Source organism: Scyliorhinus torazame, chromosome 6 (assembly GCF_047496885.1).
Source record: "Scyliorhinus torazame isolate Kashiwa2021f chromosome 6, sScyTor2.1, whole genome shotgun sequence".
In the NCBI taxonomy this organism is placed as follows: Eukaryota; Metazoa; Chordata; class Chondrichthyes; order Carcharhiniformes; family Scyliorhinidae; genus Scyliorhinus; species Scyliorhinus torazame.
Genome location: NC_092712.1, coordinates 237,173,148 through 237,197,079, shown reverse-complemented (window position 1 = coordinate 237,197,079; position 23,932 = coordinate 237,173,148). Strand labels below are relative to the sequence as shown.

At 45.4% G+C, this 23,932-nt stretch overlaps 1 protein-coding gene across 3 annotated transcripts in view; it reads left to right on the top strand.

The window, feature by feature from the left end:
- LOC140425344 (1-aminocyclopropane-1-carboxylate synthase-like protein 1) overlaps window positions 1-23,932 on the top strand; it is an 81,493-nt gene that overhangs the window by 9,790 nt on the left and 47,771 nt on the right. For all 3 annotated transcript variants that reach the window (XM_072509508.1, XM_072509505.1, XM_072509506.1), the window contains exons 2-3: window positions 17,206-17,265; window positions 17,542-17,615. In XM_072509508.1, the coding sequence (XP_072365609.1) occupies window positions 17,206-17,265; window positions 17,542-17,615 (134 nt within the window). The remainder of the gene's footprint in view (window positions 1-17,205; window positions 17,266-17,541; window positions 17,616-23,932) is intronic.

Below are 23,932 nucleotides of genomic sequence, written 5' to 3'. Positions count from 1 at the left end.
ACACCTACACCCACCCAACCTCTGCTCAACACCTACACCCACCCAACCTCTACACCCACCCAACCTCTGCTCAACACCTCCACCCACCCAACCTCTGCTCAACACCTCCAACCTCTGCTCAACACCTACATCCACCCAACCTCTGCTCAACACCAGCACCCACCTAACCTCTACTCAGCATCAGCAACACCCACCCAACCTCTGCTCAACACCTACACCCACCCAACCTCTGCTCAACACCTACACCCACCCAACCTCTGCTCAACACCTACACCCACCCAACCTCTGCTCAACACCTACACCCATCCAACCTCTGCTCAACACCCACACCCACCCAACCTCTGCTCAACACCAGCACCCACCTAACCTCTACTCAGCATCAGCAACACCCACCCAACCTCTGCTCAACACCTACACCCACCCAACCTCTGCTCAACACCTACACCCACCCAACCTCTGCTCAACACCTACACCCACCCAACCTCTGCTCAACACCTATATCCACCCAACCTCTGTTCAACACCTACACCCACCCAACCTCTGCTCAAGACCAACACCCACCCAACCTCTGCTCAACATCTGCATCAGCAACACCCACCCAACCTCTGCTCAACACCTCCACCCACCCAACCTCTGCTCAACACCTCCACCCACCCAACCTCTGCTCAACACCTCCACCCACCCAACCTCTGCTCAACACCTCCACCCACCCAACCTCTGCTCAACACCTCCACCCACCCAACCTCTGCTCAACACCTACACCCACCCAACCTCTGCTCAACACCTACACCCACCCAACCTCTGCTCAACACCTACACCCACCCAACCTCTGCTCAACACCTACACCCACCCAACCTCTGCTCAACACCGACACCCACCCAACCTCTGCTCAACACCTATATCCACCCAACCTCTACTCGACACCTGCACCTACACCCACCCAACCTCTGCTCAACACCTGCACCTACAACCACCCAACCTCTGCTCAACACCTCCACCCACCCAACCTCTGCTCAACACATACACCCACCCAACCTCTGCTCAACACCTACACCTACACAACCTCTGCTCAACACCTACACCCACCCAACCTCTGCTCAACATCTGCATCAGCAACACCCACCCAACCTCTGCTCAACACCTCCACCCACCCAACCTCTGCTCAACACCTACACCCACCCAACCTCTGCTCAACACCTCCACCCACCCAACCTCTGCTCAACACCTACACCCACCCAACCTCTGCTCAACACCTACACCCACCCAACCTCTGCTCAACACCTATATCCACCCAACCTGTACTCAACACCTGCACCTACACCCACCCAACCTCTGCTCAACACCTGCACCTACACCCACCCAACCTCTGCTCAACACCTGCACCTACACCCACCCAACCTCTGCTCAACACCTACACCCACCCAACCTCTGCTCAACATCTGCATCAGCAACACCCACCCAACCTCTGCTCAGCACCTACACCCACCCAACCTCAGCTCAACACCTACACCCACCCAACCTCTACTCAACACCTGCACCAGCACCCAACTAACCTCTGCTCAGCATCAGCAACACCCACCCAACCTCTGCTCAACACCTACACCCACCCAACCTCTGCTCAACACCTACACACACCCAACCTCTGCTCAACACCTACACCCACCCAACCTCTGCTCAACACCTACACCCACCCAACCTCTGCTCAACACCTACACCCACCCAATCCCTGCACCACCTGCACCCACCCAATCCCTGCACCACCTGCACCCACCCAATCTCTGCACCACCTGCACCCACCCAATCTCTGCACCACCTGCACCCACCCAATCTCTGCACCACCTACACCCACCCAATCTCTGCACCACCTACACCCACCCAATCTCTGCACCACCTACACCCACCCAATCTCTGCACCACCTACACCCACCCAATCTCTGCACCACCTGCACCCACCCAATCTCTGCACCACCTGCACCCACCCAATCTCTGCACCACCTGCACCCACCCAATCTCTGCACCACCTGCACCCACCCAATCTCTGCACCACCTGCACCCACCCAATCTCTGCACCACCTGCACCCACCCAATCTCTGCACCACCTACACCCACCCAATCTCTGCACCACCTACACCCACCCAATCTCTGCACCACCTACACCCACCCAATCTCTGCACCACCTACACCCACCCAATCTCTGCACCACCTACACCCACCCAATCTCTGCACCACCTACACCCACCCAATCTCTGCACCACCTACACCCACCCAATCTCTGCACCACCTACACCCACCCAATCTCTGCACCACCTACACCCACCCAATCTCTGCACCACCTACACCCACCCAATCTCTGCACCACCTACACCCACCCAATCTCTGCACCACCTACACCCACCCAATCTCTGCACCACCTACACCCACCCAATCTCTGCACCACCTACACCCACCCAATCTCTGCACCACCTACACCCACCCAATCTCTGCACCACCTACACCCACCCAATCTCTGCACCACCTACACCCACCCAATCTCTGCACCACCTACACCCACCCAATCTCTGCACCACCTACACCCACCCAATCTCTGCACCACCTACACCCACCCAATCTCTGCACCACCTACACCCACCCAATCTCTGCACCACCTACACCCACCCAATCTCTGCACCACCTACACCCACCCAATCTCTGCACCACCTACACCCACCCAATCTCTGCACCACCTACACCCACCCAATCTCTGCACCACCTACACCCACCCAATCTCTGCACCACCTACACCCACCCAATCTCTGCACCACCTACACCCACCCAATCTCTGCACCACCTACACCCACCCAATCTCTGCACCATCTACACCCACCCAATCTCTACACCACATCTGCACCACCACCCAATCTCTACACCACATCTGTACCACCACTCACCCAATCTCTGCTCAACACCTGCACCACCACTCACCCAATCTCTGCTCAACATCCACAATAACAACATGCACCCAGTCTCTGCTCAACATCTGCACCAGCGACACCCACCTAATCTCTGCTCAGGATTTGCACCAACACCCATCCAATCTCTACTAAACATCTGCACCACCTACCCCCACCCAATCACTGTGAAACATCTGCACCCCCTACCCCCACTCAATCTGTGTTAAACATCTTTAGCTATACAGTCCTCGGGTCTCCTCATTGAGGTCAACAGTTAAGACTGAGCCCTTTCTCTTCCATACTAAACCCCTCTTTTTGTCTTGATGCCAACACCTCCTACTTACTCTTCCTCCTCCGCACCTGGTCATCCATCTCTTCTTAGGTTTGCTCCACTTTTGTTGCAATCACTTCCATTTACTGTACAGTATCTAACAGATTTTCCCTCTTTCAGTTCTGATATAGAGCCAAACTGACTCGTAACGTTAACACGTTCTCTCTCTACGGATGCTGCTCAACCTGCATTTCCAACATTCTCTGTATTTTCCCTTTAATACAAACTTGCCTGGCAATTATCACATTGTTATTTGTGAGACCTTGTTTGCACAATGCAATAATGGCTATACTTCCAAATCTACTTAATTGGCTTAAGGGGCTGTTTAGCACAGGGCTAAATCGCTGGCTTTGAAAGCAGACCAAGGCAGGCCAGCAGCACGGTTCGATTCCTGTAACAGCCTCCCCGAACAGGCGCCGGAATGTGGCGACGAGGGGCTTTTTACAGTAACTTCATTTGAAGCCTACTTGTGACAATAAACAATTTTCATTTCATTTCATTTCATTTTTCTTTTTCATTTCATTTCATTTCAATTGCTTCGTGGCCTCTTGAGGTCATGAAATGTGCCATAAAAATGCAAGTTCTCTGTTTATTAGTTGTCCCACCAACGTTTCACTATAAAGCATCTGTACCATCTTCATTTGCTCTTCAACTGCACCCTAAAAGTAATGTAAATGCAAGAATTGTAGTTGAGGAAATAATGAAACTGAAGATAGACAAATCTCCTGTCATAATTGTATTTTAAATGCCTATTTAATTGCGTTCTGATTGTGGGCATTAATTAGTGAAAGAGCACCCCACTTAAGCCTACACCTTACCCTATCCCTGTAACCCAGCAACCACATCTAACCTAAGGGCAATTTATCATGGCCAATCCACCTAACCTGCACATCTTTGGACTGTGGGAAGAAACCGGAGCACCCGGAGGAAACCCACGCAGATACGGTGAGAACGTGGAGACTCCGCACAGACAGTGACCCAAGCGGGAATTGAACATGGGACCTGGCACTGTGAAGCCATAGTGCTAACCACTATGCTACCATGCTTCAAAATGACCAAATGCTGTATCTAAATCAAATTTTCACTAATTATCAAAATGAATTCCCCAACATTTTACACTATTCTGTCTCATCTATTTACAATCTTTCACATTCTTTCAATTATATATGTTCCCTTTTGAAATGCAACAACCAACTTCAACCCACTTCTTTTCTTTACCTGATGCAAATGTTTATCCATGTTCTCCTGGTTCCCTCCATTTATAACCACATCAAATCACTTGCGTTCACACCCTTCTTACTGATTTTTGACTTTTGCAGTATTTCTGCCTCGAATTCAATTAAGCCAGTCACACCACCGCAATCCTTTTTTGCAGCATATAACAACATGACCGTGATATTCAAAACAAAAAAAAAACATTTTCCTGGCAATATTGTGAAAATTAAATTTAGAAAAATCTGAACTATCACATAGACTGTAGTGGGTCAAGAAGGCAGCTCAGTTGATCTGCTTACAGGAATTGGGAATGTACAATAAATGCTGACCTTGCCAGTGATGCACACATCTCAAGACCAAATAAAAACAGAATTGGAAGCAACCTTGTGTCCTGGCTTGGAACTGTGAAAGGGTGTAGGATACAGAGAGTAAGTACTCTGGAAGTACATAGCAAGTGATGTTCACCAGGGATTTGTACTGAAATCTCAGCTTTTCACAATGCTTATCAATACCTTTGAATAATTGTGGAGTTTTGTAATACCTTTTTAAGGATTGTGGAGTTCTGTATCCAGGTTTGCAGATGATGGCAAGTTGGAAAGGCACAGTGAATACCTCAAATGGGAGCAGGCAGTTACAAAGGGAAATAGTGCACTTGGTAGAACTTGAATATTGCACAAGGCTTGAACATATTTACTTTGCCTGCAGAGAACAGTCCCTGCATATCATTGTACACCGTCTCTTGCAAGCATTAATAAGCCATGTTATGAGCTTGACTGATTAACTTAAATTGGTTGTTAATGTAGCTTTTAGCAAACTTCGGATCGTCCAAGTGCTGCCCACTTGCAGAATCGCATCTAATAGATGTTTTGGGTTTTGCAAGTGCGGGCTGCTTGAGTACAGTCTGTATTCTTAATCAAACAACATGGTCCTTAATTGTTCATAACAGGCAATCAGCCAACCACAGGGGCATACGGCCTATGTACCTGGCATCGCTCCAGGAGTGTCTTTGATTCATACAAGATGTTGCTCAATTGTGGTCCTTTCTTTGTAGACATAAGAACTAGGAGCAGGAGTACGCCATCTGGCCCCACGAGCCTGCTCCGCCATTCAATGAGATCATGGCTGATCTTTTGTGGACTCAGCTCCACTTTCCGGTCTGAACACCATAACCCTTAATCCCTTTATTCTTCAAAAAGCTATCTATCTTTATCTTAAAAACATTTAATGAAAAAGCCTAAACTGCTTCACTGGGCAAGGAATTCCATAGATACTTCCCCTTATTTTGAGGATATGCCCCCTAGTTCTGCTTTCACCCGCCAGTGGAAACAACCTGCCCGCATCTATCCTATCTATTCCCTTCATAATTTTATGTTTCAATAAGATCCCCCCTCATCCTTCTAAATTCCAACGAGTACAGTCCCAGTCTACTCAACCTCTCCTCGTAATCCAACCATTTAAGCTCTGGGATTAACCTAGTGAATCTCTTCTGCACGCCCTCCAGCGCCAGTACATCCTTTCTCGGGTAAGGAGACCAAAACTGAACACAATACTCCAGGTGTGGCCTCACTAACACCTTATGCAATTGCAGCATAACCTCCCTAGTCTTAAACTCCATCCCTCCAGCAATGAAGACAAAATTCCATTTGCCTTCTTAATCACCTGTTGCACCTGTAAACCAACTTTTTGGTACTCACGCACTAGCGCACCCAGGTCTCTCTGCACAGCAGCATGTTTTGATATTTTATCATTTAAATAATAATCCCTTTTGCTGTTATTCCTACCAAAATGGATAACCTCACATTTGTCAACATTGTATTCCATCTGCCAGACCCTAGCCCATTCACTTAACCTATCCAAATCCATCTGCAGACTTCCAGTATCCTCTGCACTTTTTGCTTTACCACTCATCTTAGTGTCGTCTGCATACTTGGACACATTTCCCTTGGTCCCCAACTCCAAATCACCTATGTAAATTGTGAACAATTGTGGGCCCAACACTGATCCCTGAGGGATACCACTAGCTACTGAATGCCAGCCAGAGAAACACCCATTAATCCCCACTCTTTGCTTTCTATTAATTAACCAATCCTCTATCCATACTACTACTTTACCCTTAATGCAATACATCTTTATCTTATGCAGCAACCTTTTGTGTGGCACTTGTCAAAGTCTTTCTGGAAATCCAGATATACCACATCCATTGGCTCCCTGTTATCTACTGCACTGGTAATGTCCTCAAAAAATTCCACTAAATTAGCACGACCTGCCCTTTATGAACCCATGCTGTGCCTGCCCAATGGGACAATTTCCATCCAGATGCCTTGCTATTTTTTCCTTGATAGATTCCAGCATCTTCCCTACTGTGTAGATTCCAGCATCTTCCCTGCTGCTGAAGTTTAACTCAAGGGCCTATAATTACCTGCTTTCTGCCTATCTCCTTTTTTAAACCGTGGTGTCACGTTTGCTAATCCTCTGGGACCACCCCAGAGTCTAGTGAATTTTGATAAATTATCACTCGTGCGTTTACAATTTCCCTAGCCATCTCTTTTAACACTCTGGGATACATCCCATCAGGGCCAGGAGACTTGTCTACCTTTAGCCCCATTAGCTTGCCCAATACTGTCTCCTTAGTGATTACAATCATCTCAACGCCCTCACCTATCATATCTTTATTTCCATCAGTCACTGGCATGTTATTTGTGTCTTCCACTGAAGACCGACCCAAAAAACCTGTTCAGTTCCTCAGCCATTTCCTCATCTCCCATTATTAAATCTCCCTTCTCATCCTCTAAAGGACCAATATTTACCTTAGCCACTCTTTTTTGTTTTATATATTTGTAGAAACTTTTACTATCTGTTTTTATATTCTGAGCAAGTTTACTCTCATAATCTATCTTGCTCTTCTTTATAGCTTTTTCTAGTAGCTTTCTGTTGCCCCCTAAAGATTTCCCAGTTCTCTAGTCTCCCACTAATTTTTGCCACTTTTATGTTTTTTCCTTCAATTTGATACTCTCCCTTATTTCCTTAGATATCCATGGTCGATTTTCCCTTTTTCTACCGTCCTTCCTTTGTGTTGGTATAAACCTTTCTTGAGCACTGTGAAAAATCGCTTGGAAGGTTCTCCACTGTTCCTCAACTGTTTCACCATAAAGTCTTTGCTCCCAGTCTACCTTAGCTAGCTCTTCTCTCATCCCATTGTAATCTCCTTTGTTTCAGCACAAAACACTAGTGTTTGATTTTACCTTCCCATCCTCTATCTGTATTTTAAATTCCACCATATTGTGATCGCTCCTTCTGAGAGAATCCCTAACTATGAGATCATGAATCAATCCTGTCTTATGACACAGGACCAGATCTAGGACCGCTTGTTCCCTAGTAGGTTCCATTACATACTGTTCTAGGAAACTATCGCGGATACATTCTATAAACTCCTCCTCAAGGCTGCCTTGGTTAAACCAATCGACATGTAGATTAAAATATCCCATGATAACTGCTGTACCATTTCTACATGCATCAGTTATTTCTTTGTTTATTGCCTGCCCCACCATAATGTTACTATTTGGTGGCCTCTCGATTACTCCTATCAGTGACTTTTCCGCCTTACTATTCCTGATTTCCACCCAAATGGATTCAACCTTATCCTCCATAGCACCGATGTCATCACTCACTATTGCCCGGATGTCATCTTTAAGTAACAGAGCTATACCACCTCTCTTACCATCCACTCTATCCTTCCGAATAGTTTGATACCCTCGGATATTTAACTCCCAGTCGTGACTATCCTTTAAACATGTTTCAATAATGGCCACTAAATCATAGTCATTCACGATGATTTGCGGCATCAACTCATTTATCTTATTCCGAATACTACGAGCATTCAGGTAAAGTACACTTATACTGGCTTTTATACCTCTGTTTTGAATCTTACAACCTTGATCAGTAACCTCTCCTAAGTTATATTTCCTCTTAACTTTTCTCCTAATTTTCCTTGTCGTTGAACCCATATCTTCATGTAACAACCTCCCGCGTCGCTTACAATTATGTTTTTACTTCCCGTTTTATTCCTTTTAGTATTACTGGGTCTATTCACTGAGCTCCCCTCAGTCACTGTACCTTGTACTGTAGTCCTTTTTGATTTTTGACTATGGCTTCTCTGCCTTGCACGTTTTCCCCCTTACTGCCTTTTGTTTCTGTCCCTGTTTTACTACCTTCCGACTTCCTGGATCGGTTCCCATTCCCCTGCCACATTAGTTTAAACCCTCCCCAACAGCTCGAGCAAACCCCCCCCCCCCCCCCCCCCCCCCCGGCAAGGGCATCGGTTCCAGTCCTGCCCAGGTGCAGACCGTCCGGTTTGTACCGGTCCCACCTCCCCCAGAACCGGTTCCAATGCCTCAGGAATTTGAATCTCTCCCTCTTGCACCATCTCTCGAGCCACACATTCATCCTATCTATCCTGACATTCCTACTCTGACTAGCTTGTGGCACTGGTAGCAATCCTGAAATTACTACCTTTGAGGTCCTACATTTTAGTTCAACTCCTAACTCCCTGAATTCAGCTTGTAGGACCTCGTCTCGTTTTTTAACCTATATCGTTGGTGCCTGTGTGCACCACGACAGCTGGTTGTTCAACCCCCCCCCCTTCCCAGAATGTCCTGCAGCCGCTCCGAGACATCCTTGACCCTTGCACCGGGGAGGCAACATACCATCCTGGAGTCTCGATTGCGTCTGCAGAACCGCCTGTCTATTCCCCTTACGATTGAGTTCCCTATCACTATAACCCTGCCATTCTTCTTCCTGCACTGCCTTCCTACTCTTGCTCTGTCTTTTGGTCACCCATTTTCTATCTCCCTCAGTAACTTTCACCTGCGGCGTGACCAACTCGCTAAACGTGCTATCCACTATGTCCTCAGCATTGCGGATGCTCCAAAGTGAGTCCATCCGCAGCTTCAGAGCCGTCAAGCGGTCTAACAGGAGCTGCAACTGGACACACTTCTTGCACTTGAAGGAGCCAGGGACAGTGGACGTGTCTCTGAGCTCCCACATCGCACACGAGAAACATGACACGGGTCTGGGATCTCCTGCCATGTCTTAAACCTTAGGTTAACTTATACAACTACAATTCCAAAAAACGAAAGAAAAAATAAATAAATAAATTAGACAGTGAAAAGAAAAAATTAGACAAAACAAATGTGTTCAAATCTTGCTTCAGGAACCTATGGTTTCCCCCTTGGCCGAGACATTGCCATAGAGAAAGCAATCCAAGTTGACTTGCTAACCAATCAGCACCTTTTTCTCCTGTTGTATAAATTGTTGTGATCATTTGAAATTTGACATTTCTGCGTTTGTCCTGATTGAGTGCCAGACGAAAAGCTTCGGCAACATGTCTCTCTTTTCAGAAATAGTTTGAGTGGGAAAATCTATGACAAATAGACTTCCATGTGGGAAGAAGTGAAGTCAACTACTTTGGATCCAAGAAAGATCAGTAGTATGAAAGGGCTGAATGGCTTACTTCTGGTCCCATGTTTATACAATTGTAAATCATTTCCACCCCTCTCTACCCTTCAACACCGGCATCATTGCCGTCTGTCCATCAACTGCAAAATACCTGTACCTGCCTGTCATCTTATCAGCTGCAAAACATTTGCAGTTAACCTACACAAAACTGCACCTATTTCTAAGATGGTCACTAATCTTTGGTGGTGAGAGAGAGAAATTAGAAGTTCAAATAATTTTGAAAACTTAGGTTTGTATTTTAGAGCTAATAAAAACTTTGGACATGTGAATTAACATACCAGAAAAGCACATCAGATCAAATTGACAACCGAGAAAGAAAAAATTAACAATTTTAAAGCCGTGGATTTTTTTTTAATATAGTGGAAAGAAATTGACTTTACACAATATAAAATTGGGTTTCGGGGCTAGAGAGGTTGTTCATCACTAGTCATGATTAACACCTCATTAACAAGATGCAATTTGTCTCGGAAATTCTTAACAATTAAACAATTAACAATTAAATTACTGAGGAAAAGAGGAAGTTCTTATCAGTTCACTGATTTCTAAGGGTCACTGTGAGCATTTCAGCAGCACATTGCATCCAGTGGAGGAGCAGGAATCACTGCCAGCAGTTGTGTGGGGGCCTGCTACTCAGGATAATGATGGTAAATGCTGACCGTTTCATTGTTATTACAGCTGAAAAAATCCAGGCTGTTCTGTATATGTTAACTGTACTTGTTTTTGTGTAATCAATGATTTCAGAAATGAATACATGGTCACAGAAGTTGAAATGTAAAAATTATTTGCCTCTTGTGCATCTCCCACATCTTCTATCCCACTATTGGTGGCTGTACATTTAACTGGAATGTCCTCGACAAATTTCTTAAAATGCTGCCTGCTCTGACATATACAGATGACTGCTAGAGGAGGTAGGGGCCCCACTGGACGAAATGAGAGAGGTGGGAGGAAGAACTGAGCATGGAGGTGTGGGGGGAGAGACTCTGGAACAATATACTACACAGAGTGAACTCCACCTCCTTGTGTGTGAGGCTGAGCCTGACACAGCTGAAGGTGGTGCATGGGGCACACCTGACCAGGACAAGAATGAGCGGGTTCTTCACAGAGATGGAAGACAAATGCGTGCCATGTCAGGGGGGTCTGGCCAACCACTTCCACGTTCTGGTCCTGCCAAGGCTGACCAAATCCTGGACCACCTTCTTCGGGGCCATGTCAGAGGTCGTGGGGGTTAGGGTGGAGACATACCCATTAGTGGCGGACTTTGGGATGTCCGAGCAGTTGGAGCTATATGAAGGGAGGGGAGGCAGATGCCCTGGCCTTCGCCTCTCTGATAGACGGCGATGTCTCCTCCTCGGATGGAGATTGGCAGTTCCACCCAAGGCCTCAGACTGGCTAGCCGGCCTGGCGGAATTCCTGAGGCTCGAGGAAAATTGGCCATCGGGCTCGGATGAAAGGTTCCACCTCGTGTGGAAACCGTTCACTCGCATCTTCGAAGACCTGTTGGACCTGTTTGGGGTGGGTTGGGGGAAATGTCCATTCACCACTGCGAAGAAAATGTGTTTGCACTACACCTGTGGCACGGGTGCTTACCAAGAGCATTACGGTAGCAGTGCCCTCCGAATTGTTGAATTTCCACCCTTTTTCAAATCTATCTCTGATGCAGTACTTGTAATATCAGTTTCTTCATGTTACTGTTGTGTATTTTGACTATAATTTATTTTATTTGTTTGTTTTAAATCAAACGCCTCAATAAAAATACTTTACAACCCCCCCCCCCCCCCCCCCCCCCCCCAGATAATTGCCTCCATGTTGTGGTCAGACTCCTTCCCCCTGATTATGTCAGAAACATCCAGAGAACACTGCTACATACACCCCCCCCCCCCCCCCCCCCTGTGATGATGTGCTTTGGCAACATATTTCTTCCACCAGGTGCACGGCCTGATGACGTGCAGCTCCTGTTTATAGACCTGACGGGTCTTCATCGCATTGTGGGCAGGTTCACTTTCTGGCAATTCTGCAAGTCAGCTCGCCTCATTCTAATATGCGTTCCCAAGATCTAACCAAGACGTGGGATCTAACCCCTCCGCCTTGGAGACCTTGGCCGAGCACTGCTCAGCGCTGGTCTCCACAAACGGGGACCAGCTGGAACGGTACTAGTGTGGGTCACCCAGTGGATTAGAGATCCCCAGGTGCATGCCCTCTGGACAGGGCCACCAGGGAGCCATCCTGGCACTGCCAGCCCAGCACCTTGGCAGTGCCCCTGCCAAGCTGGCACTTTTTGCCTGGCGGTGATGGGGCCGGGGTCTGCCCTATGTGGATGTGGCGGGAGGGGTGGAGTGGGGGTCCAGGGCCTACTTATTGTGAATTGGGGGTTGGTCGGGGGGAAGGGGGCATGTAAGGGTCACAGGAAATGGGGGGGCATTTAAAAATGATGTCCTGATCTCTTGCTGCACATAAGTGTTCCGGCAAATGGAGCTCCTCAGTGCAGAAAATGGGGTTAAGTCCAGTCTCACTGTGAGTTCCCCACTGAGGCCCCCGAACTACCCGCATGGGCATTAGATAGTGGGGTGTCTCAGCGCTCTGAACCACCTGGCTAATCTCGTGCTACTGGACTCTGTCCCCATTCGAATAGATCGTGTCCCATAAATAGGAACCGGAATAGGCTATTCAGTTCTTCATTGAGGTCTAGTCTGAGGATGAAGGATAAATATGGCAAATTTCATGATCCTTGGATAACGAGAGATATTGTAGGCCTTGTCAAAAAGAAAAAGGAGGCATTTGTCAGGGCTAGAAGGCTGGGAACAGCCGAAGCCTGTGTGGAATATAAGGAAAGTAGGAAGGAACTTAAGAAGAAGTCAGGAGAGCTAGAAGGGGTCATGAAAAGTCATTGGCAAATATGGTTAAGGCAAATTCCAAGGCTTTTTACAGGTACATAAAAAGCAAGAGGGTAGCCAGGGAAAGGGTTGGCCGACTGAAGGACAGGGGAGGGAATCTGTGTGGAGCCAGAGGAAATGGGCGAGGTACTAAATGAATACTTTGCATCAGTATTCACCAAAGAGAAGGAATTGGTAGATGTTGAGTCTCGAGAAGGGTGTGTAGATAGCCTGGGTCCCATTGAGATCCAAAAATACGAGGTGTTGGGCGTCTTAAAAAATATTACGGTAGATACGTCTCCAGGGCCTGATGGGATCTACCCCAGAATACTGAAGGAGGCTGGAGAGGAAATTGCTGAGGCCTTGACAGAAATCTTTGGATCCTCACTTACGCCAGGTGATGTCCCAGAGGACTGGAGAATAGCCAATGTTGTTCCTTTGTTTAAGAAGGGTAGCAAGGATAATCCAGGGAACTACAGGCCAGTGAGCCTTGCGTCAATGGTAGGGAAATTACTGGAGAGAATTCTTCGAGACAGGATCTACTCCCATTTGGAAGCAAGGGGTCATATTAGCGAGAGGCAGCATGGTTTTGTGAAGGGGAGGTCGTGTCTCACTAACTTGATAGAGTTTTTCGAGGAGGTCACAAAGATGATTGGTGCAGGTAGGGCAGTGGATGTTGTCTATATGGACTTCAATAAGGCCTTTTAATGGTCACTCATGGCAGACTGGTACAAAAGGTGAAGTCACACAAGATCAGAGGTGAGCTGGCAAGATGGATACAGAACTGGCTAGGTCATAGAAGGCAGAGAGCAGCAATGGAAGGGTGCTTTTCTGATTGGAGGGCTGTGACTAGTGGTGTTCCGCAGGGATCAGTGCTGGGACCTTTGCTGTTCGTAGTATATATAAATGATTTGGAGGGAAACGTAACTGGTCTGATTAATAAGTTTGCGGATGACACAAAGGTTGGTGGAATTGCGGGTAGCGATGAGGACTGTCAGAGGATACAGCAGGATTCAGATCGTTTGGAGACTTGGGCGGAGAGATGGCAAATCAAGTTTAATTCGGACAAATGTGTGGTGATGCATTTTGGAAGGTCCAATACAGGTAGGGAATATACAGTGAATGGTAGAACCCTCAAGAGTATTGACAGTCAGAGAGATCTTGATGTTCAGGGCCACAGGTCACTGAAAGGGGCAACACAGGTGGAGAAGGTAGTCAAGAAGGCATACGGCATGCTTGCCTTCATTGGCCGGGGCATTGAGTATAAAAATTGGCCAGTCATGTTGCAGCTGTATAGAACCTTACTTAGGCCACACTATTCAATTCTGGTCGCCACACTACCAGAAGGATGTGGAGGCTTTAGAGAGGGTGCAGAAGAGATTTACAGGATGTTGCCTGGTATGGAGGGCATTAGCTATGAGGAGAGGTTGAATAAACTTGGTTTGTTCTCACTGGAACAAAAGAGGTTGAGGGGCGACCTGATAGAGGTCTACAAAATTATGAGGGGCATAGACAGAGTGGATAGTCAGAGACTTTTTCCGAGGGTAGTGGGATCAATTACTAGGGGGCATAGGTTTAAGGTGCGAGGGGCAAGGTTTAGAGGAGATGTGCGAGGCAAGTTTTTTTTACACCGAGGATAGTGAGTGCCTGGAACCTGCTACCAGAGGAGGTGATGGAAGCAGGGACGATAGTGACTCTTAAGGGGCATCTTGACAAGTACATGAATAGGTTGGGAATAGAGGGATATGGACCCCGGAAGTGTAGAAGATTTTAGTTTAGATGGGCAGCATGGTCGGTGCAGGCTTGGAGGGCTGAAGGGCCTGTTCCTGTGCTGTATGTTTCTTTGTTCTTTGTTCTACTTAACACCATTTTCCTGCACTATCCTCATATCCCCGTGTTTTTAACATGTCGACATCTATTGACTTAAGTCACTGTTTGGAACCCTCTTTTTCAAATGGTGAATCATTTTGTCAATTTTAAATCTTTGCGATATTAACCTTTTTTTATTTCAACTATTTACTGGGGGTATGGAGTAAAGGTTGATATGTTGGTCATGATTTAACAGGACAAGGGTAGCACGGTGGCGCAGTGGTTAGCACTGCAGACTCACGGCACCGAGATCCCAGGTTCGATCCCGGCTCTGGGTCACTCTCCATGTGGAGCTTGCACATTCTCCCCGTGTCTGCGTGGGTTTCGCCCCCGCAACCCAAAGATATATAGGGTCAGTGGATTGGCCACGATAAATTGCCCCTTAATTGGAACAAATGAATTGGGTACTCTAAATTTATTTTTAAAAATTATTTAACAGGACAAAAGCATCTCGTTTTGGGTGCATTTAACAGGCAGTGCCAGGGTGCAAGGCTGAAAGTGCCAAGATGCCAGGACACCACCCTTGCCAGAGCCTGACCACCTTGGGGGTGGGGGGGGGGTGGAGTCTCATGGGCTTGGACCCCGCCCCCCCCAGGTGCTGTTAACGCCTGGTCCACGTGTGTGAAAACCAGTGTGAAACGGCACCCTGGCGAGGTCTCCCAGGCAAGGTGCAGACATATTTAAATGAGCCTAATGGCTACTGCCTTTGTCCTTCTAGGTGATAGGGATCACTGGTTTGAAAGGTGTTATTGATGCTAATCTGGATCGCTCCCAGATCGCAACATCTCGCAAGATTCCGTTGAATCTCGTGAGATAGCTCGAGTGTGGTGAATCCCGTGAAATGCCTCTTGCAAGATTCAATGTCCTCGTTGCATCACCAAGTTGAGAGTGATGAGGCCATTAAACCGCACCCATGGACTCTGGTTGCAAACCACCATGATCTCACTGAATGAGAAATGGCCTATACCTGTTCCTATATTCAATGGCATGCCAATTTGTACTGTATCAGAAGTAAGGTTTAAAATTTTTTGTAACAGAATATGGTGTCGTTGGCCAAGCCAGCACTTTCTTTCCCATAAACAAAATAATTTAAAAACAGAAAATGCTGGATAAGCTCAGCAGGATCTGACAGCATCCGCTGAGAGAGATAGCAGTGTGGTGATATGCATCACTGTAAATACACAAGGGGTTAATGTAAATACACTAAGTCTAAATAAACACTAGAGGGAGCACCAGAGACATCATGACATGCAGCTAATGAACACATAGAATAGGACACGACCAATGGGCAGTCAAGACACCCAGAGGTGACACTACCACAAGGGGGCAACCCATATAAAAGGACAGGGCACACATGCTCTGTCTCTTTCCACAGGCGACACTCAGAGAAGTACAGGGGCAGATCAGAAGCATCACACCCACCGCATGGCTTCGAGCAGACTGATTAGTTAGACTGAGTTACTAAAGCAAGATTAACAGGAGAGTCAAACTCTAGTAGGAGAATTGTTAACTTTTCAATAAATGTGTTAAACCTATCTCCAAGTCTGAATCTTCCTTTGTCAGAGCATACATCAAGGAAGCAGCTTATGCTACATGAAGAAACCTAACACAACAAGAAACATAGTTAATATTTGGAATCCATGTGACCGTTCTACAGAACCTTTTTCCCAACCCTGATTGCCTCAGAGAAAATGGTGTTGAGTTGTCCTCCTGAATTACTGCATTCTTTGCTGTATAGATAGGCCCGGTGTTGTAAGGTAGGGTGTTCCAGACGTTTGACTCTTGATGATAAAAAAACCTCTTATGTTTCTAAGTCAAGTTGGGTGTGACTCTGAGAACTTGCTGCTAGTGGTGTTCCTATCTGCCTGCTGCCTTTGTCCTTCTATGTGATAGGGATCACTGGTCTAAAAACGTGTTACTGAAGGAGCCTGGGTGAGTTGTTGATTGTATCTGGTTAGTGATGCATGCTGCAGCCATGATGTGCCAGTGGAGAGAGGGTGTGAATGGGGGTAATAGGGTGACAATTAAACAGGCTACTTTGTTCTGGATAGCATTGAGGCTCTGAAGCCTGGTTGGAGTAGAAATCATCCAGGCAGGTAGAGATTATTCGATCCCACTCCTGACTTGTGTCTTGTAGAGGTTGCAAAGGTTTTGGGTGTCAGGAGGTGAGTCACTTGCCACAGAATACCCAGCCTACAGCCCACTTTTACAACCATATATTTATGTGGCTCGTCCAGTTGTTTTTAGTCACTCTATTCGTAATATTTACAGTATTGTGACATTTAATGTGCTACTGTATCTGAATTTACATCTGCAAGAATGCCACAAAAAAATTGAGTTCTAATGAACTCTGTTTCTCTCCCTGGGTGCTGCCAGCCCTGATTAATATTTCTAGCATTTTATGTTTGCATTTCCAATTTATCAGCATCTACAGTATTTTGCTTAGTTGAACATTTTGTTGTTGTTGTCTTTTTAGGGTGTGCTGAATTTGGGAACTAGTGAGAACAAACTTTGTTTTGACTTGATAGAAGAGTGGGTGAGTAAGTGAAATACTGAAAGTAACTTTTCAGCTACTGAAAGTACCTGTTTATGGGACTGTTTTAAATATCACAATTTTTGCACCATGGAGTTCAATTTGTTTTTGATGTTGGCATGTCGATTTAACTTGCCCTCCCAGTAAAGCTGGAGACTTTTCAGTTTATAAAACCGTAGTTTGCAATTACTTTATTTCATTAGTGAGTGGTTTTAGAAGTTACAATTTCACCGTTTCAAATATATTTATACATATAATAGCTTACCCCTGTGTTCAAAGTTCAACAGACATAATGGTGGAAGCAACATTGCACCTCACATGTTACAGTATTCTGACGTTCCAGGCATCGAGAGGTAAGAGCAATCCGAATACTTCATAGTTTTAAAAGGAAAGTGTACCAGATGGTAGGGATGTGGGGAGGGAGGGGGGTGGGGGGGAGATGGCAGGTGGTGGATAGGGGAAATATACTTTTTGCCCTTATTTGTAGAGACACTAATTAACATGGAGTCATTTTCAACTTTGTTAGTTAAGCAGTAATCTGGAGGAGGGCATCACTCATCCATTCTAGAAATGGTTGGAATTCCACTTCATTGAATGAAAGTTGCCACACGGTAACAAAATAAAAATTACTTTTCCACCCCCTACGGGTCTCTATCTTTGCAAAGGTAACATGCTATTTTGAAAACCTTCAAATGTACAAACAATGCTATATTTAGTGTTATTCTACAGGATGTTTATAAACTCCTTGTGTAGATTTGAACTTTAATATTTGCGGGTGTATACATGATCGAAACAAGTTGTGAAAGGGACATGACTGCATAATTGCGATTTTTCTTTTTTCTTTAAAAAAAATTTTTTTTTTCCTTTTCTCTTCTTTTTTTTCTTCCTTTTTTTTTCCTGAATAATGCTGTCAATATTTTCCTGATTGAAAATGGTTACAATAGAACAAAGGTGAACTGTATGGCTAGCGGAATTGAAGTCCATAACAGAAGAAAATTGACTGCCCATTATAGTAAAAATGCACCTCCTAGAAACATTTTCATCAAATTATAAATTGAGTTTAGTTACATGTAGGGTTCAAGTAAAGGGGACATTAAGAGGGCAAAATGCGATACTTCTAATTCAGGATAGTCCTCATAACTACAGGCCAGTTTAGTTTCAGTGGTGGGTAAGGTTTTAGAAACAATAATTGGGGAAAACAATCAACCGGCACTGGACACATTTAAGTTAATTAAAGATAGCCAGCATGGATTTGTAAAAGACTAATTGTGTTTGACTGATCAAATTGAATATTTTGGTGAGATAACGGAGAAGGTCGATGAAGGGAATACAGCGCATGTTATCATATGGACTTTAAGAAAGTGTTTGATATAGTACCACACAAATGGTTGGTTAACAGAATTGAGATTCATGAATAGGAGCATCAGGTCAAATTGTATATATAAAACAAAATCCAAAATTTGGAAAGTCGTGAGTTCTGGTAAATGGTTATTTTTCAGACTGGAGGATAGTGGTGTTTCAGACGAGTCAGTTCTTGGACCACTGTTTGCTTTTGCTATATATAAATGACTTGGATCTTGGAATGCAGGGTGTAATTTCAAACTTTTATGATAATACCAAACTTCTGAGGAATGGCAAACGGTGAGGATGATGCAAATTAATTGCAACAGGTCATAATTTGACTAGCAGAATAGGCAGCCGAGGGACCGATAGAACTTAATACATAGAAACGTGAGGTGATGCGTTTTGCCAGAAGGGGTAGGGAGAGGCAGTGTAGACTTAACAGCACAATTTTAACATATGCAGGAGCAGGGAGCACTGACTTTTGATGGTGGCAGGACATATTGAGAGAGTGAATAGCAAAGCATATGGGACTTTGGGCCTCAAAAATAAAGGCATTGGGTACAAAGGCAGGACAGTTATGTTGAATCTTTTACAAAGCTCTGGTTAGGCCATGACTAGATTATTGTGTCCAGTTCTGGCCATCACACATTAGGAACAGTGTGAAGGTCCTTGAGAGGGCGCAAAGGAGATTTACCAGAATGGTTCCAAGGATGAGGAAATTTGGCTGAAGGGGTTAGGTTGCAGAAGCTGGTGTTGTTCTCCTTGGGGCAATGAAGACTCGGAAGATAGGATAGAGGTGTACTCGATTATGACATGTTTGGATTAGGCAGACGAGTAACAATGTTCCATTAGGGAGTGGAGGAAACAGACCTGATCAATGATTTGAGAAGGAAATTGGATGTGCATTTGAAGGAAATAAATTTGCAGGCTGCGAGGATAGAGCTGAGCAATGGGACTGAGTGGAATGCTTCAAAGAGAGCCAACATGGACTTGATAGGCCGTTAACAAGGACTCAATGTGCCAAATGGCCTCCTTCTCTGTCATAATGGCAAAAGGGTGGGGGGAAATTAAAAAGGTCATTCTCATTGGAGGAAAAGCACTGGGCAAACTAAAGGTTGATAAGCCCCCTCAATTTGTTGACCTGCATCCTAGGATTTTAGAAGAAGTGGCTGAAGAGATAGTGGATGTATTGATTATAATCCAAAATTCTATAGATTCTGGAAAGATCTTGGTGAATTGGAAAACTCCAAATGTAACATTCCTATTCAACAAAGGAAGGAGTCGGATAGCAGGAAACTTAGGCCAGATAACCTAACATTTGTCATGATGGAATCCATTATTCAAGCGGTGGTAACAGGACATTTCGAAAATCAAAAGACAATTGAGCATAATCAGCATGATTTTCTGAAAGGAAATTCATGTCTTGAGATTTATCTGACAGCTCTTTGAGAATGTAATGAATATGGTGGATTAAAGGGAATGTGTAGATTTGTGTATTAAGACTTCCAAAAAAATTTTGGTAAGTTACCACAAAAGATGGTTGGGGGTAATAGCACGGATAATATTATGACAATATTAGGCGGGAACTGAAGAACATAGATTGGGGGCGGATGTTTGAGGGCAAATCAACATCTGACATGTGGGAGGCTTTCAAGTGTCAGTTGAAAGGAATACAGGACAGGCATGTTCCTGTGAGGAAGAAAGATAAATACGGCAATTTTCGGGAACCTTGGATGACGAGTGATATTGTAGGCCTCGTCAAAAAGAAAAAGGAGGCATTTGTCAGGGCTAAAAGGCTGGGAACAGACGAAGCCTGTGTGGCATATAAGGAAAGTAGGAAGGAACTTAAGCAAGGAGTCCGGAGGGCTAGAAGGGGTCATGAAAAGTCATTGGCAAATAGGGTTAAGGAAAATCCCAAGGCTTTTTACACGTACATAAAAAGCAAGAGGGTAGCCAGGGAAAGGGTTGGCCCACTGAAGGATAGGCAAGGGAATCTATGTGTGGAGCCAGAGGAAATGGGCGAGGTACTAAATGAATACTTTGCATCAGTATTCACCAAAGAGAAGGAATTGGTAGATGTTGAGTCTGGAGAAGGGGGTGTAGATAGCCTGGGTCACATTGTCATCCAAAAAGACGAGGTGTTGGGTGTCTTAAAAAATATTAAGGTAGATAAGTCCCCAGGGCCTGATGGGATCTACCCCAGAATACTGAAGTAGGCTGGAGAGGAAATTGCTGAGGCCTTGACAGAAATCTTTGGATCCTTGCTGTCTTCAGGGGATGTCCCGGAGGACTGGAGAATAGCCAATGTTGTTCCTCTGTTTAAGAAGGGTAGCAAGGATAATCCCGGGAACTACAGGCCGGTGAGCCTTACTTCAGTGGTAGGGAAATTACTGGAGAGAATTCTTCGAGACAGGATCTACTCCCATTTGGAAGCAAATGGACGTATTAGGGAGAGGCAGCACGGTTTTGTGAAGGGGAGGTCGTGTCTCACTAACTTGATAGAGTTTTTCGAGGAGGTCACTAAGATGATTGATGCAGGTAGGGCAGTAGATGTTGTCTATATGGACTTCAGTAAGGCCTTTGACAAGGTCCCTCATGGTAGACTAGTACAAAAGGTGAAGTCACACGGGATCAGGGGTGAACTGGCAAGGTGTATACAGAACTGGCTAGGCCATTGAAGGCAGAGGGTAGCAATGGAGGGATGCTTTTCTAATTGGAGGGCTGTGACTAGTGGTGTTCCACAGGGATCAGTGCTGGGACCTTTGCTCTTTGTAGCATATATAAATGATTTGGAGGAAAATGTAACTGGTCTGATTAGTAAGTTTGCAGACGACACAAAGGTTGGTGGAATTGCGGATAGCGATGAGGACTGTCTGAGGATACAGCAGGATTTAGATTGTCTGGAGACTTGGGCGGAGAGATGGCAGATGGAGTTTAATCCGGACAAATGTGAGGTAATGCATTTTGGAAGGGCTAATGCAGGTAGGGAATATACAGTGAATGGTAGAACCCTCAAGAGTATTGAAAGTCAAAGAGATCTAGGAGTACAGGTCCACAGGTCATTGAAAGGGGCAACACAGGTGGAGAAGGTAGTCAAGAAGGCATACGGCATGCTTGCCTTCATTGGCCGGGGCATTGAGTATAAGAATTGGCAAGTCATGTTGCAGCTGTATAGAACCTTAGTCAGGCCACACTTGGAGTATAGTGTTCAATTCTGGTCGCCACACTACCAGAAGGATGTGGAGGCTTTAGAGAGGGTGCAGAAGAGATTTACCAGAATGTTGCCTGGTATGGAGGGCATAAGCTATGAGGAGCGATTGAATAAACTCGGTTTGTTCTCACTGGAACAAAGGAGGTTGAGGGGCGACCTGATAGAGGTATACAAAATTATGAGGGGCATAGACAGAGTGGATAGTCAGAGGCTTTTCCCCAGGGTAGAGGGGTCAATTACTAGGGGGCATAGGTTTAAGGTGAGAGGGGCAAGGTTTAGAGTAGATGTACGAGGCAAGTTTTTTACGCAGAGGGTAGTGGGTGCCTGGAACTCACTACCGGAGGAGGTAGTGGAAGCAGGGACGATAGGGACATTTAAGGGGCATCTTGACAAATATATGAATAGGATGGGAATAGAAGGATACGGACCCAGGAAGTGTAGAAGATTGTAGTTTAGTCGGGCAGTATGGTCGGCACGGGCTTGGAGGGCTGAAGGGCCTGTTCCTGTGCTGTACATTTCTTTGTTCTTTGTTCTAGACGATTGTCAGATCTTTTGATATGGTACCACACAAATGGTTGGTTAACAGAATTGAGATTCATGAATAGGAGCATCAGGTCAAATTGTATATATAAAAAAGTCCAAGATCTTTTTCAGGTTGGCAAACTAACTAGTGTGTGCCAAATGGGTCAGTGCTGGGGCCTCAACCATTTACAATCTATATTAATGACTTGGATGAGGGATAAAGTGTATTGTAGCCACTTTTGCTGCTCATACAAAGGTCATCACAAAGTAAGTTGTTAGGAGGACAAAAAGAGCCTGCAATGAAGTATATACAGTTTAAGGCAGTGGGAAAAATGGAGTATAATGTGGGAAAGTGTGATGTTATTCACTTTGGTATGAAAAATAGAGAAACAAAGTATCTAAATGGACACCGATTGCAGAATGTTGCTGCGCAGAGGGATCCTTGTACATGAATCACAAGAAATGAGCAATTTTTTTTGCAATGCAAATATATTATACAAGTAGAAAAGTCCTACTCCAACTGAAGTAAAAAGATGTGCATTTATATATCAGGACTACCAAAGTCTCAAAGGGTCTTGGTTTAATGTCTCAACTGTAAGAAGGCAAATCTGACCGTGCAGCACACCCTCAATACTGCATTGAAGTGATTTTTAGAGTGGGACGGAAAATTTGAACTTTGTGGCTTGAGGGATACCAACCAAGCCAAAGCTGATACACACTGAGTGCACAATATACTGTTTGGGGCTCTTATTTAAGGAGGGACATATTTTATTGGAGGCAGTTCATGGTAGGTCCACTAGGTTGATTCCTCGGATGAATGGGTTGCCTTGTGAGGAAAAGGTGGGTCCATACTCATTGAGGGTTATGAAGAATGTCCAGCGGTGTTCCACAGGGACCGGTGATGGGTCCCTTGCTGTTTGTAGTGTACACTAATGATGTAGATGTAAATGTGGGATGTGTGATCAGTAACTTCGCAGATGACACAAAAATTGGTGGTGTGGTAAATGGCGAGGAGCAACGCTGTAGATCATTGCAGGGTGATATAGATGAGCTGGTAAGATATGCAGAACAGTGGCAAATAGAATTTAACCCTGAAAAGCGCGAGGCGATGCATTTTTGTTGGACTAAAAAGGCAAGTAATGCACAACAAACGGGAAGATGCTAGGAGGTTCAGAGGACCAGATCCCATGCCCATAGATCCCAGGTGCATGCCCATAGCTCCCTGAAGGCAGCAGGACCGGTAGATTAGGTGGTTAAAAGGGCATATGGGATACTTTTATTAGCCGAGGCATAGAATATAAGAACAGAGAGGTTATGATGGAGTTGTATGAAATGCTCAATAGCCCACAACTAGAGTACGGTGTGCTGTTCTGGTCGCCACATAAAAGGAGGAATGTGATTGCAACTAGAAAGGGTATAGAGATTCACCAGGATGTTGTCTGGACTGGAGCATTTCAGTTATCAAAGAGAAACCGGTTAGATTGGGGTTGTTCTCCTACGAGCAAAAAAGGCTGAAGGGGGACCTAGTTAGGGTTGATGGTGTTATGCCACCCTGGGCAAGTGCGTGGTCAATTCCAGTCACACATGCCCCTG